This window comes from Hibiscus syriacus, unplaced genomic scaffold (genome assembly GCF_006381635.1).
Source record: "Hibiscus syriacus cultivar Baekdansim isolate YM2019G1 unplaced genomic scaffold, ASM638163v2 tig00110348_pilon, whole genome shotgun sequence".
Taxonomy (NCBI): domain Eukaryota; kingdom Viridiplantae; phylum Streptophyta; class Magnoliopsida; order Malvales; family Malvaceae; genus Hibiscus; species Hibiscus syriacus.
In genome coordinates, this window is record NW_024062699.1 from 770680 (window position 1) to 785364 (window position 14685).

Consider the following 14685-nt stretch of genomic DNA (forward strand, 5'->3'; position numbering starts at 1 on the left):
TATAGTTATATAATTTTGTTATGATTTTTTAACCCCAAATTATTTTTAATTATAGTTATATAATTATATTTATTATTATATGTTTTACCTTAAATATTATGTTGTAGTTTAATTTGAATCATTTTGTTTCACTTATTTAAATATTTTTATTAAATATTTTGGTATTTTTATTTAATTTTTTAAATAATTATGACGTCGTCCGGTTATTCCGACCGGTCAGACCGGTTCGACCGGTTGAACTAGTGAACCGGTAGCCTGATCGGTTCGCTAACCGGTCCGGTTCTGAAAACCATGACTTTCATTTAAAGCCATTTAATTTTGAATTGTTTGATGAAAATCTTTCTTGATCTAGATGTTGATTGAGTCGAAATCTTTTGAATCTATCCTATTTTTATTTAAAATTATTTAATGTCAATATTTACATTTTTAATGCAATGGTAATTCAAGGAGAGCCTTTTTGCTATAGACGTTGAGTAAATAGATTCTTTTGAATTAACCACGTTTTAAATTTCATTGTTACCATTTTAAAAGGCTCGAGACATTTTTCATCATATTTCCAAACAAAGGTATAGTCACACGTTAGATGTACTTTTGATATATTTCTAGACATAGGAAGATTTTAAGGTTATTTAATAAAAGACTATCTTCAATTTTCAAAAAATATATTTAACAAAAATCATAGGATTTTTTGGACTTTGTGGAATTCCTTGAAATTCTCTTAGACGTTAGAGAGCTTAGGGTATCTTAAAGAGTTGTGAATCTCTACTTTGACCATAATTCATAAAAAATCAAGATGTTTTCTAATGTGGGGTGAAGTTTTCAATATTTGTTTAGATGTTGAAAAATATTCGAAATTGCTCATAATAGGTTTCATCTCAAAAATTTTAACATAACTTTTTTACGTGAATTTTCTAAGCATTCGATTGTAATTTCAAATAATTTTAGTTGTTAGGGAATCCGAGATTATTTAAGAATTTTAAAATTTTGCATTAACTTAAAAATATATTCATTGCATTCATGAGTCTAAAATAAAATATTTGTGATCAAGAAAGCGATTTACAAGCGTTGTGAGAGTGTTAATCCTTCCTCACACGTAACCGTGCCCTCAACTCAATTCTAGTTCTCGTAGACTTAAACATTTTTGGTGACTTAATATGTGCAAAAAAAATGATATCGTTAACATTTATTTATATTATGAAAAATGTCTCACGAGTAACTTACATGTTACTAGCTTGAGGATCCTGACCCATCTCCCGACATGAATATGAGTTATGTTACCCAAATGTTCTATGATGATATACTCGTAGCCAAAACTTATAACCAAAAATTTGATATCAAAAACTACTACCAAGTGGATTAAAGAGTAGGGTACGTTATCCAAGCTCTGACAAAGTGATTCCCCCCAAGTTATGTATCAAAGAATTGAGCTGGAGAATTTCTTGAATCATTGTTATCCCAATTTTATAAGCTTGGAATCCGATAAGTGTTAAGCCCTATACCTCGGTGATATGATCAATCTCGAGATGATTCTGTTACGTTTGAAAGAAAGCAATTATGTCTACATGTTGCACTAAAGGTAACCAAGCGTTATTCTTATTAAGGATTGATAATTAAGGTCTGATTGATTCTACAAGGAGAATTATGTTCAAATTCTAACCTTTCGTATTTGTTGGACTCAAGTAAATTTTGAGGAAGAAATTTCTTTTAAGGAGGGGAGAGTTGTAACACCCAAAATTTTAATTATATTAAAATAATGAGAATTTAGGGACCAAGTTGAAAACAAATATAAGCTAAGAGTTACAAGGGTAAAGTCCTATAAAGTTTGGCGACTTCAGTTGTAATTTACTCATTTAATTACCAAGACAAAAAATAAGGATTAAAATATGGGATTTGGAATCGTGACTTGGGAGAATAGTTTGTCGTGCCTCTACCAGACTACCACTTGGCCAGGCAATTGTTTGAATAATAAAATAGTTAAAATATCTTTTATATCGTTTTATATGGGATTTTATAATTTTATTTGCAACAAAATCTTTCTTCCCCGTTTTGAAATTAAAGCCATCTCTTGTACTCACCGGCAAAGCTCAGTTCATCGCTCTCCGACCACCTATGTCATGCACCGCCATCGTCATCATCTTCCTCGCCCTTCCCCAACAAAAACATGACCGACCACACTCCGTGAACCATCACGAAGTTGTGACTTTGTTCGTCTAGTTTGGTTAATTCGTTGGTGGCGACGGTCGAAGTGAAGAGCAACGTTGGTTTGTGGTGGGTGAGTGGCGGCCGTCTCCTTTGAGGGTTTCAATAGGGATAAATGGGATTTAAGAGACCTTAAAAAATGGGACTGTTTTTTTAGGTTTATAATAAAAATTACTAAAGATGGTAAAGTTAAGATATTTACTTAAGTTAAAAGGGGTTTAATCGCATATTAGTCCCTAAACCTTTACCATATTTTTACATTTTAGTCATATTTTTTTATTTTAAATTTAGTATATTACTAATTTTTATTCTAATACTTATTTTTTAATTTGTTGCAAACAATCATTCAATTCGACCTTATGGTGTCCGTTCTGGGGATGATCCATATTATTTATGGTCTAGGTAAAATTTAACACTAATCGCTAATTAATTATTGCAAAAATGATCTTATGACCTCACAGTGACTCATCCCGAGGTACAACACGTGTCATTTAAGTTCCAAGTTAAATAATAAAAATCAACCCCTAACTTTAAATCTACGCAATTTTATATGCTATTTTACATTTCAATACTTTGGTATATAGTATTTTAATTTATTCCCTTTAATTTTCAGCACATTAATTTTAGTCCTTTAAATTCTAATATTTATTTTCTATGTTTTTAATTTATACCTTATTTTCTATTTTCTTTCATTTTAGTCCTTTTATTTAATATATTTTAATTTTAGCTATTTTAACTTGGTTCAATTTAGTCTATTTTAGGTTCTAATTTATATCTTATTTTTAATCTATATTTTTGTGATCTTATAATTTAGTCCTAGTTTGATTACTTAGCTTCTATACTAATTCTTTAAATCAAGGTTTATTAACTTTAGTCCTTTAATTTAGGTGAATATTCAAAATGGTCTCTACCATTTCTTGGGGTTCCAAATTGATTATTCGATTCAATAGAATTTGTAAAATTGATTAGGTTAATATTAGAGCATACATTTTAGGTTTAATCCTTTAGGCTTTTTAAAGTTCATAATTGACACTTTAGTTAGAGGAAATCATTAATTAACTCACCTAGTATAATTATGTTCAATAATTGGTTGTTTGATTACATAATTCAATTTCAAAATAAGACAATGTTCATTTTGTAGGGTTACTAGTGTATTTTTAGCTTATGCCCAAGGTGACCACTGTTGATTCCCGAAGTAAATTGACACCCTTTTCAAATCCCGCAATATGGTTTTAAAATTAGTAAGGCAATGTTTATTTATTGGGATTCATAATGAAACTTCCTCTTGTACTTGGAGGTATTTGTTATTAGTCCTAATAAATTGATATCATTTTTTAAATTTGCATACATAATGGGTTATAAATTAAATAAAATTTCAAACTCAAAATTCACAATTTTAAATTAAAAGGTAATAAACTATATACCAATTTTTGGATGTTTTGGGTGTTAATCCTTCCACGCGCGTAACTAACTCTCAAACCTAATTTCTGATTTTGTAGACCAAAATATTTGATATTTTTACTAAAACAAAACATTTTATTAAAAATTATTTGAATTTAGGTGTTTTAATCTCACCTTAAAAAATGATGGTGACAACTTTCATCTTTTTACAAATATTTTTCAGAAATATCATCAAACTCGTCCCTAAAAAGCCATTATGACAGTGATTAGCCTATAAAAAGAATGATATTATATATCAACCAAAAACAGTCTTTTTAATTTTTAATTTCAATGTATTACTAAAAATTATTATTAAATTTAAAATATATACAAATATTTAAAAAATAATAAGTGTTTACTTTAAATAATATACCTAGGCATAGTGATGGATCTAAAAGTAAAAAAAAAAGAGTCCACTTTATTTAAAAGAAATGAGTATGTAAATTTTTCATTTTTCATTTTTTATTTTCTCATTTTCATTAATAAATAAACTAAATTTAATATATATTTTTTCCAAAATAATGAGTGTGCAATTGTGTAGAACTTATATTTTGATATAACAAATAAGGGAAAAATGTTTTTGAACTATAAATCATTGTGCACATTTTCCTATCTTTATACTCCTTACTCCCTAAATCTCAAAAAGTCAATTACCCCCTCTTAGCATATTTCAGTTGATCAAACGAGCTTCATTGAACCCTATAATTGGTATCAAAACTTGACTCATTAGAAGGTCTAACAACCTTGAGACTATCCTTGAAGAAGCTCTATCCATTTTCGAAGCAACCGAGAAGATGATTTCCACATCTGGCTCAGTTTACATGGAAGACTCCCAACTGATCGACTGGCCTCCATACTTCAATGGAGTCGAATACTGTCATTGGAAGAAATTAATGAATCTATTCATCCAATACAATGATCTTGATGCATGGGAGATGATCGAGAATGACTACTCTTCTCCAAAGAAGAAGACGAAGGAGTGGAGTGCCCAAAATGCTAAGGTATGCAAATGTTGTTTTGTGCATTTGATCCAGATGTCTATGAAGGAGTTTCTTCTTGTTCAAATGCTAAAGAGCTTTGGAATAAGCTGGAAGAGATCCATGGAAACAAGAAAAAAGAACCAACAAAGGTGGTGTGCTTAATGGCTCTTGAAGAGCCCAAGGTATCTTCTAACTCTAATGAATTTGATTCATATTCTTTTGATGAGTTTCAAGATGCATATGATGAATTATGTTTAGAGTTTGAGACAATGAACTCTGTCATAACCATTTTTTTAGGTAAAACAATTAAATATTATTTTAAAAACGATTATGACTTTATTTTGGAAAAATCGGTGATTTTGAATTGATTGAAATAAAATGGAAAATGGAGTCGCCATCGACCTTTGGGTTAGGTAGATCGAATACCTAAAAATGTCTTTTAAAACAATTTTAAGAAAAATTATTTTAAGACAAAATTCGGTCTGCATTACCAAATATTCATTTTAAAGGGTTCGGAAATCGGTTACGTGTGGGGAAGGATTAACACCCCACAACGCCCAAAAACTGGTACTGTGTCGCTTACACATTGTTGTAAATAGTGAAAATTACAAATCGAATATAAAGTTAAAATATGATCTATTTATCGAACATTGATTGATTTGCTTCGAATTAAATAATTAGAGAAAATTCTTTAACTTAAAAAATCTCAAAATTAACAATCCTCCGTCGGGAAAGCTAACTCGGCTATTTCTCATTCGTAAAGAATATTCTCTTTTTGACAAAACGCGAATCGAGTATAAAAAAAAAAGCGACATTTACATAAAATGGAATAAATTGCTATTTAAAAACATGCATGATGTTATTCAATTTAAATACAAAATGAATTAATTACCAAAATAAAGTTCATTGATTTCAAGTTCACATTTTATTTAAATGTCGTATCGGATTACACCGCTTCGATCAAGCGATGCTTTCCACGCCCATTCTATAAATCGTTGTTCTTGAAAAACATTTGAGTAACAACGCATAAAGGAATAAAATTTAATAAATAAAATAATTACATCTTTAAACATGTAAGGAACTACAATAATTAAAATATATACATAAAAATGTAAGTAAAAACATCTAATAAATCAAGATACAAATTCAAACTAAAATACACACAAATATTGTAACATTAATATATATTATTTATTTATAAAAATATGAACATAATTATATAATATGCAAACAAAAGTACATAATAATACCCTTACACATATACATATATATATAACACCAATGAAAATAAACACAAAACATGTAATACAATCATTTCAAGCATTAAAAACTAAAAAAACGAAACAGTGAGGATCTAATGAGCAATAAACCCCTAAGCTTCAAATACAGATTAAATAGAGTGACCAGAATACAAATGAAACAAAACAAGACTTCAAAGCATAAATTATTCAATTTTAAATGTTGAATAATACGAAGGACTAAAATGAATACTACACAAAATCATCAGTCAAAACTCTAAATACTTAAATATATAGGATTACAGACATATGGGACTAAAATAAATGAAATAAAAACATGCAAGGGAAAATAACAATTAGCCCTAAATACAACAAATATTAAACAGTGATCAAAATGAAGCATGCGGAAAATAATATGGCCAAATTCGAACATCATAGAAAATATTATAATTCATGAACTCAGTGGCTAAATCATAAATATCGAAAGATAAATGCCCAAAGTAAAATATCATAATTTTTATTAATGACCAAAATAACAGATTACATACGAGGAGGGACCTAAACTGTAGTTACCCCATAAGATGAAAACACGCTGAAGGTCCCTTGCTGAAACGGCGCCGTTTTGGTTGAATAATATAAGCCCAAAATCGGGCTTAAGTCACTCACTTCTCCTCATTTGCTTGCCTTCACAACGAGAGAAGAGAGAGAGAGCGAGGGATAGTTCCAGAGAACTCTCTGGGAATGAAGCGCCTCCGTCGTGCCGGCCGTCACTGCCCGGCGGCCGCCGCCGTACGCCGGCGTCGGAAGAGAAAGAGGCGGGAACCAAGAAACGTCTCAAAGCCCTAAACAATGATCGGGGGTCCACCTGGCCTGAAAACGGCTCAAACGCCGTGAATCCAAGATGAAACCTTTCGGTTTCTTCGACTCCAACAGCCATGCAAGGCGTTTTTCACACCGAGGTAAATATTTTCTCTATTTCCTCTCTGTATTTTCTTTTTTCTCTTTTTGGTTGTGATATTGTGGTTTTTTTTTTCTGAAAACCTCTCCAGTACTCTCTCTTTTTTCTCTCTTTTTCTCCCTTTTTCTTCTGTTTTTTTTTGTTTCGGTATCACTGTTTTTTGCTTCAGTTCGAATGGTTTCCTCCTTTTTTCTCTGAACCCGAATGCCCCTTTAAAATGGTTGCCTCTTCTCCTTTTTGTTGTGGTTGCTGAATGATGATATCTAGAACTTAGGGAAATTATGGGTTGATTTGGTAGCTGGTGAAATCCTGAATTTTCGGGATTTATTTCGTTTTTAAATAGGTTTTCAATTTAGGTTTACTATTGCTCTGATTTGGTTGAGAAACCGGTCAGTGTTGATAGATTTACCATCACAGTTTGGTTCAGGATTGTCGGTAATGGCTTGAGGAGTTAACGGCGGTAGCTCACGCGTGCGGCTGTGGAAGTTGGAAAGCCAAGCGGTGACGGTTGGAGCCGAATAGTCACTGGCTGCTGTAGTTTTAGGGTTTAGTTAGGCTTGATGTATTGGTGGGCTTAATAGCCTGCAACAAAATATAAATATTTGTATTAATATAATAATAATAATAATAATAATAATAATAAATAATAAATAATAATAATAAAATTAAAATAAAAAAAAAGGACCCAGACAAAAACGGGTGTCTACAAACTCCAAATACAAGCAAATTATTTGAAAATTTAAAGTTGAAACCGATTTTCTTTTGAAAGCAAAAATGGATTTTGAAAATCAAAATGAAATTTTGAAAAAGGATTTAGAGCTTTCAAAAATGAAAATTGAAAATTTTGAAAAAGAAAGTTTTGATTTAAAAGTTAAGCTTGAATGCTTAACAAAAGAAAAAAATCATTTTAAATAATTCATCTTATTTCATAATGGCAGAATGCTCACATTGCCATTATCATGGTCATATAGAACATGTTTGTCCGTTAAAAAAGGAAAACATTTTAAAATTAGACAAGTGTGAGTTCCAAAAGGAACAGGGGGCATTGAAACTAATGTCGAAGGATCCAAAGCAATTTGGATACCAAAATCCAATTGAATGTCTCTTGTAGGTGTGTGAGAGCAATGATGATGAAAGTGAAAATATTCAAATGCTCTAGCCATACTTAATATGGAATGGGTAACCTCTAATCTTATTTTGATTATCTTGCATAATTGGTTGCTCATTTGGTTTAAGCATGCATGAGTTTTGATTTTAAATGATTTTATGTTTTCTATCATAAAAATTGTTGTGATGAACATTTTCTAAAGTTTTAATGATTTTTCATTAATGTTTGTTCATCATAATGAATTTTGGTCAAAATTGGTTTTAATGCTTTGTTTTTACAAATTTTAATTTTTGACCTTAATGTAAATGTTTATGCATGTGATTTATTGCAAATGATATCTCTCTAACAATTGGTATCAATTTTTCAAATGCATAACATTTTTTGATAGCTTTATGCACATGCACTTAGTTTCAACAATTGGTATTGCATAAAGTATATTGGACTTGAATATATTGAATTTCATGTGCTACTAACATGTTTGTTCATCTTTGTTGAAATTCAATTTTTAAGTGACAAGCTTTTAAAGTCAAATTTTTGTTTGGAATGCATTTGTTGAGGGGGAGGTTTTGATTCTTCAAATGACTTTTAATGATAAAATTACTACTTACTCTCCATTGTTATTTTAGAACCTTAAAAGTTTGGATTATTTTTTTATAACAAAAATGGGGAGAAGTATATGTTTGAAAATTTCAATTTCAAGAATGAAAAAGGGGGAGCTTTACTGCTTTCCAAAATATGTCTCTTTTTAATTAAATATTTTATTAAGGGTGAGTTTTGACAAAGATTGTTTTTCAAAGATTTTGTTATATCAAAAATGGAGAGATTGTAGAACTTATATTTTGATATAACAAATAAGGACAAAATGTTTTTGGATTAAATAGAATGTATTCAAATCTTCAAAAATAATTCAAAGTCCAATAAAAGTTAAAAAGTATGTTTTTAAATGTTTTTCAAATTTAGTCGAACCTTTTCAAAACACACTCGATCGTTTTTGCGCTTTAAAGTCATGTTTCAAAGCTTATCTACTCAAAAGATCGATCCCTTGGACAATAGTGAGTTTGGGATCGATCCCTCGAGGAAAAGGACTAATCCTTTCCCAAAAAGGATCGATCCATTTGGTATAACAGTCGAAATATTTAAAAAAGGATCGATCCCTTGTGCCTTAAAAGTTGCAGGTAACAACTATTTTGATCCCCAACGGCTAGTAACTCATTCCAACATATAAAAATAAGTTCAAGACACTTGAAGAAGGTTACCAACACCTATCTAAGTTTAGAAATCAAGAGAAAAAAGTTTTCATTCCTATTTCCTTTATTTTTCTTTTTGTAAATATTTTTGTTTTGAGCTCAATTGTATATCCTTAGGTTTTGTTTTTGTGAGTTAAATCTTTGTAAACACCAACCTAGAGAGGTCTTTTTGTTTACACATTTCTTATCCTTTGTAAAGGAGTTTTGGTTCTAGTTTAGCCAAGTGAAAAACTAGGGAGTTGTAAAGGTTATTTTTTATAATTGAAAAAGAAAGAACAAATTAGTGGATTTGTTGGAAAATTCTAAGTGAGGAGCTTAGGTAGTGGATGTAGAATTCATTGAGGAAGTTGAACCACTATAAATTATTGTACAAATTTTCATATCTTTATACTCCTTACTCCCTAAATCTCAAAAAGTCAATTCACCCCCTCTTAACATATTTCAGTTGATCGAACGAGCTTCATTGAACCCAACAAAGTGCTTCTATAGATACCGACATATATCCACTTTTGCGTATACATATTTTTATCAACATGTTGAATTTGATATTTTGATTTATTTTAATTTAAATTGAAAAAGTAAATTTAAAACTAACATGAACAATTATATAAAATAAAAGATAAATTAAGAGATTTTGACTAATAATCATCTAATACCGAAAGAATTGCGGCATCCAACTCATACCAAGAACTCTATGATGATGTGATTTGATTTTTTGACAAGTTCTAGCAAAAACCATCTCAACCACGTTCAAGATTCTTTAAAGTTTTTTTTTAATTCAACTATCGGGAAAGTTAAATTCAAATTCGATTATCATTGATAATAAACTTGAAATCGATATGATAAAAATCATAAATTTAAAATTATATATATTCATATCTATAAATCTAGGTTCATACTACCAATGAAGAACATAAATACTATGAAAATCATCTTTATTTTCGATTGAAATAAGATCTATATCAGAAAATTATCACCAAACATGGACGAGTTTATTGCGGACGTCGTACACCACAACGTATCACTAAAGTGACGTACTGAAACATATCACAAGCTAAATTTTCCTTATTAAGTAAATATTAAAAAGATAAATTATATGTTTAGTATTTACACTATCATTTTTATTTCGTTTTAGAAACATATCACAAGCTAAATTTTCCTTATTAAGTAAATATTAAAAAGATAAATTATATGTTTAGTATTTACACTATCATTTTTATTTCGTTTTAGTGCTTAAACTTTATTTTTTAAAACCATTAACAATAATATGATGCGACATGACATGTCAATTTTTTTCACATCATTTTTTGTTTCTTCGTAAGTATTTTAATTAACTTTATTCAATCAATTAAATGGTGACACATGTCACCAATTATAAGGATAAAATAAAAGAAATTATTCTTGATCTTAGAATGGATTAAACCTAAGCCTCTTACATGAAATGCAAGACAGTCAACTATTGAATTAAACTAGTCATTTATATTAATTTTATCATATTTTATATTTAACTTATATAATAATATTGCCAAAAAATCAATATTTTTCGATGATCATAAAATTTGAATATGCGACACTTTAAATTAATGATCAAAATTTACCAATAATCAGCTAGTCAAGTGGGATGAGGCACTAGATCCTTTAAGCATGTCAAGGGTTCGAATCCTGGCGATTGTGAATGGAGTAAAATGGGTTGGGAGGGTCGCACTTGCCTCTGCAGTACCAGATTCGTAATAGTCAATCAATAGATCAGATACTGGTGGTTATACCAAAAAAATATCAAAAATTTATTCATTCAACTATAATGTGAATCTATTTTAGTATATAAAACTTAATACTTACTTTTATCATTATTAAATTAAAGAATATTTTTTTCATTTTATTTGAAAATAAAAAATAATTAAATAATTACTTATTTATAAAATTTATATTAAATTTTTTTAAATTTTTTTATAATATTATGATAATATTTTAAAATATTTATTATTTGAAATAATAAAATTATCTATTTAATTTTAAATAATATTGTACTTAACCAAAGTAATAGTTGGCTAGTAAACGTATAATTTACCCTAAATTTAAATTATTTAAAATTAAATAAATAATTTAAAAATAATTTTATTTCAATCAAACAATTAATTGAATTTTAAAAAATAAATAAATATTTTATAATATTATAAATATACTTTTTTATAATTATTTCATATAATTTTTATAAAAATATATGAATTATCTAATTATTATTTTTTATTTCTAAATAAAGAGAAAAATAACTTTTAATTTAATAATAAAGTAAGTATTAACTTTAGTATAATAAAAAATTGACACTATAGTTGAGTGACTAAACTTTCGATGATTAATTTAAAATGTCTCAAATTTGAATCTTATAAACATCGAAAAATATTTATTTTTGTGGTGATATTGTTATATAAATTAAATATAAAATATGGTGAAATTTAATCAAATGAGTAGTTTAACCCAATGGTTGAGTGATTTATTTCTCATGTAAGATACTCATGACCAATTCATACTAAGAGTAAGAATAATTTCTATCTTTTTATCCCATTAGTGGTGACACATGTCACTACATAATTGGTTGAATAAAATTAATTAAAAAATATTGACAAATAAAAAAAGTGATGCGATAATTAAAAATTAAAAAAATAACATATCATTTCACATAAGCATTATCTTCAATGATTTAAAAAAAATAAAGTTAAATACTAAAATTAACAAAAATGATAATTTAGATACAAAACCATAATTTATCCTTTTTAATATTTACTTAATAAAAATAATTTAACTAACAATACGTTCTGGTACCTCACTTTAATGATATATTACGGTACGCGTCATATGTTGTAGAATTTTCCCTCCAAATATAATCATTTTCATCATAAATTTGATAAAACCTTATTACTTGGGTAAAAAAGAACAGCAACTGGTTTTATCCTTTATCAGAAAAATATAAAAATCCTGGTTTTAATATTTTAACCTTCTTTCCCTCTTACAAGTTCATTTTTCTTGGAGCACAACCTAATCTTACACGACCAGTTCAAAATGTAACCTGCCCCCAATGACAATGCTAACTGAGCTTCTTCTTTAAGCAATACTTTTACATACGTAATAATATCTGCAAGTACACAACCGGTTCGCTTTTATTTAATCATTGCCAAGTAACAATGGCACTTCAATGCAAAATGGGGACTTTTGACAATATTAATTTCAAGCCTCTTTCACTTTTAATACCAATCTTTCTCTCCTTGTATGCAGTCCCAAGTTTCAGTAATTTCACCACTTTCGTGTTCGGGGACTCATTGGTCGATGCGGGAAACAACGATTATATTTTCACCCTCGCCAAGGCCGATTCGCCTCCTTATGGTATCGACTTCAAGCCTTCCGGTGGGCACCCAACCGGAAGATTTACAAACGGTAGAACAATAGCCGAAATGGTAGGTAAATAATAACAGACATAAATTGTATAACTATTTCGGCTACAGTTTTGAAATCCAAATTAATTAGTAGGTACATTTTGGATGATGAATCAGGTCAATCCCTTGGAGCCAAATCATATCCACCGCCTTATTTGGCCCCAAACACTGAAGCTGAGGCGATTCTCAAGGGAATAAATTATGCTTCTGGGGCCTCTGGAATCATGGATAAAACTGGGTTTTTCTTTGTGAGTACAATAATACATTCATTATGGTTTGTTTTGTTTTAATTAAAGTAGAACTAATATAATGTATGCAGATCGGGAGAATCCCTCTCGGGGAACAAGTGAATAACTTCGAGCAAAATCGAAATTATATGGTGAATGCGATGGGCGAAAATGGCACAAGGGAATTTTTGAAGAAGGCAGTCTTCTCTCTCACCATTGGGTCCAATGATATATTGAACAATGTCCAACCATCCATACCATTTTTGGGACATGAAAAGGTCTTCCCCACAACATTCCTGGATTTCATGATTTCTAACCTGACACTTCAACTTGAGGTAACAATATATACAACCATTATTTCACTTGGTAAATAATGTCACTCTACTAAATCCTACTCTTTCCTATTATTTCGTGCAGCTATTGCATTGAGATGGGGGCTAGGAAGTTGATCGTTGTCGGGGTTGGACCGCTCGGTTGCATACCGTTTGTTCGAGCATTCAATCTATTGCCGAGTGGAAAATGCTCGAGGAGGGTGAATGCATTGATACAAGCCTATAATCATAGACTAAAACTGCTATTGAATCGTTTAAATCAGGAGATGGGACCTGATGCCATCTTTGTCTTTGCAAACTCCTATGATGTTTTCATGGACATCTTAGCTAACTATCGCAGATTTGGTTCGTAACTCGTAATTGTTACCTACATTTACTTCCTTGCTGTTGCTGAATTTATGTGGTGGGACATTTGTAGGATTTGAGAATGAGGATGAACCGTGTTGCGGTGGGTATTTTCCACCGTTCGTTTGCTTTCAGAGAGGCGACGCAAACGCCACCGCTTCAGCTTTATGCGACTATCGATCCAAGTACGTGTTTTGGGATGCGTATCACCCCACCGAAGATGCTAATCTTATCATTGCCAAACAGTTGGTTGATGGTGATGAAAGCGTTAGCTTTCCGTTCAATATTCGCCAGCTTTACAATTGCAATTAGATCAGTAACGACTCTTAAATGTTGTAAATATTTTTCATGCGAATTGGAGTCTTTTTATAAGAAAATGTTCTTTTACTCTGTCTCAGAGAAACTCGACAGTTTATAGATCTTATGGCTTTTATTTTGTTTATATAAGGTTTGTTTATTAATGAAAGAACGAACATGAATTCAACAAATTAGTATCAACATAATCTTTATATCCAATGAACGAACGAAAATGAATTCACATACAAATTCATTTCAAAGCTTGTTTATTGACTCGTTTATCTTTTCTTCCTTTTATTTTCTATATTTTAAATATCAGTTAAGATAGAGATTAAATTGAACACATTATGAATTTTCAAATTATGAAATCTAAGGAGCTTAAGGACTAGTGTTACAATTTCACCATTTTTCTTTAACTTAAAACATAATATTTTATCTTTTAAACTCATCCCTATCATTTAAACCTTAAAAAATAAATAAAAATATAAACTCATCCCTATCATTTAAACCTGATTTATTTATATCCTATAGAGGTTAACAGGCTGGGCAATGCTTGGGTGAAAAATCCTCAACACCAAACAGTAGGAGCAAAGGTGTGAGTATGAGTGTTGTTGGAATGTGTGTTAACATGGGGTTTTTAAGCCTTTCTGTGTTGAATTAATTTGGGCTGTTGGCCTACAAGGAAACCCCATGTTTAGAATCCAAAAGGAAACTTATCCTTTATGTAATGATACTCATGAACACTTCTCGAAATAAAATGATGTAAACCCAGTCTCAATAACCGGAGAATGAGCATAATTAGCATGCTTCTCAAGTAATAAAAGTTATGGCTATAATCACACTAAACCAAGCTAAAATCCTTGCTTCAAATTAAATGAAGATTATA

The 14685-nt window shown here is 29.8% G+C and overlaps 1 protein-coding gene across 1 annotated transcript; it reads left to right on the forward strand.

The window, feature by feature from the left end:
* The first annotated feature begins 13255 nt into the window (after positions 1 to 13255).
* LOC120120893 (GDSL esterase/lipase At5g41890-like) lies at positions 13256 to 13814 on the forward strand. Its single transcript, XM_039140404.1, has 2 exons — positions 13256 to 13502; positions 13576 to 13814. Exons 1-2 carry the CDS (start codon positions 13256 to 13258, stop codon positions 13812 to 13814), a joined length of 486 nt encoding a protein of 161 aa, XP_038996335.1.
* The last annotated feature ends 871 nt before the right edge of the window (positions 13815 to 14685 follow it).

Excerpts from the sequence above, each read along its gene's own strand:
- LOC120120893 (XM_039140404.1), top strand. The coding sequence starts at position 13,256 with ATGGGGGCTAGGAAGTTGATCGTTGTCGGGGTTGGACCGCTCGGTTGC. Across the intron at positions 13,503-13,575 it reads AGCTAACTATCGCAGATTTG|GATTTGAGAATGAGGATGAA; the intron begins GTTCGTAACTCG and ends GGACATTTGTAG.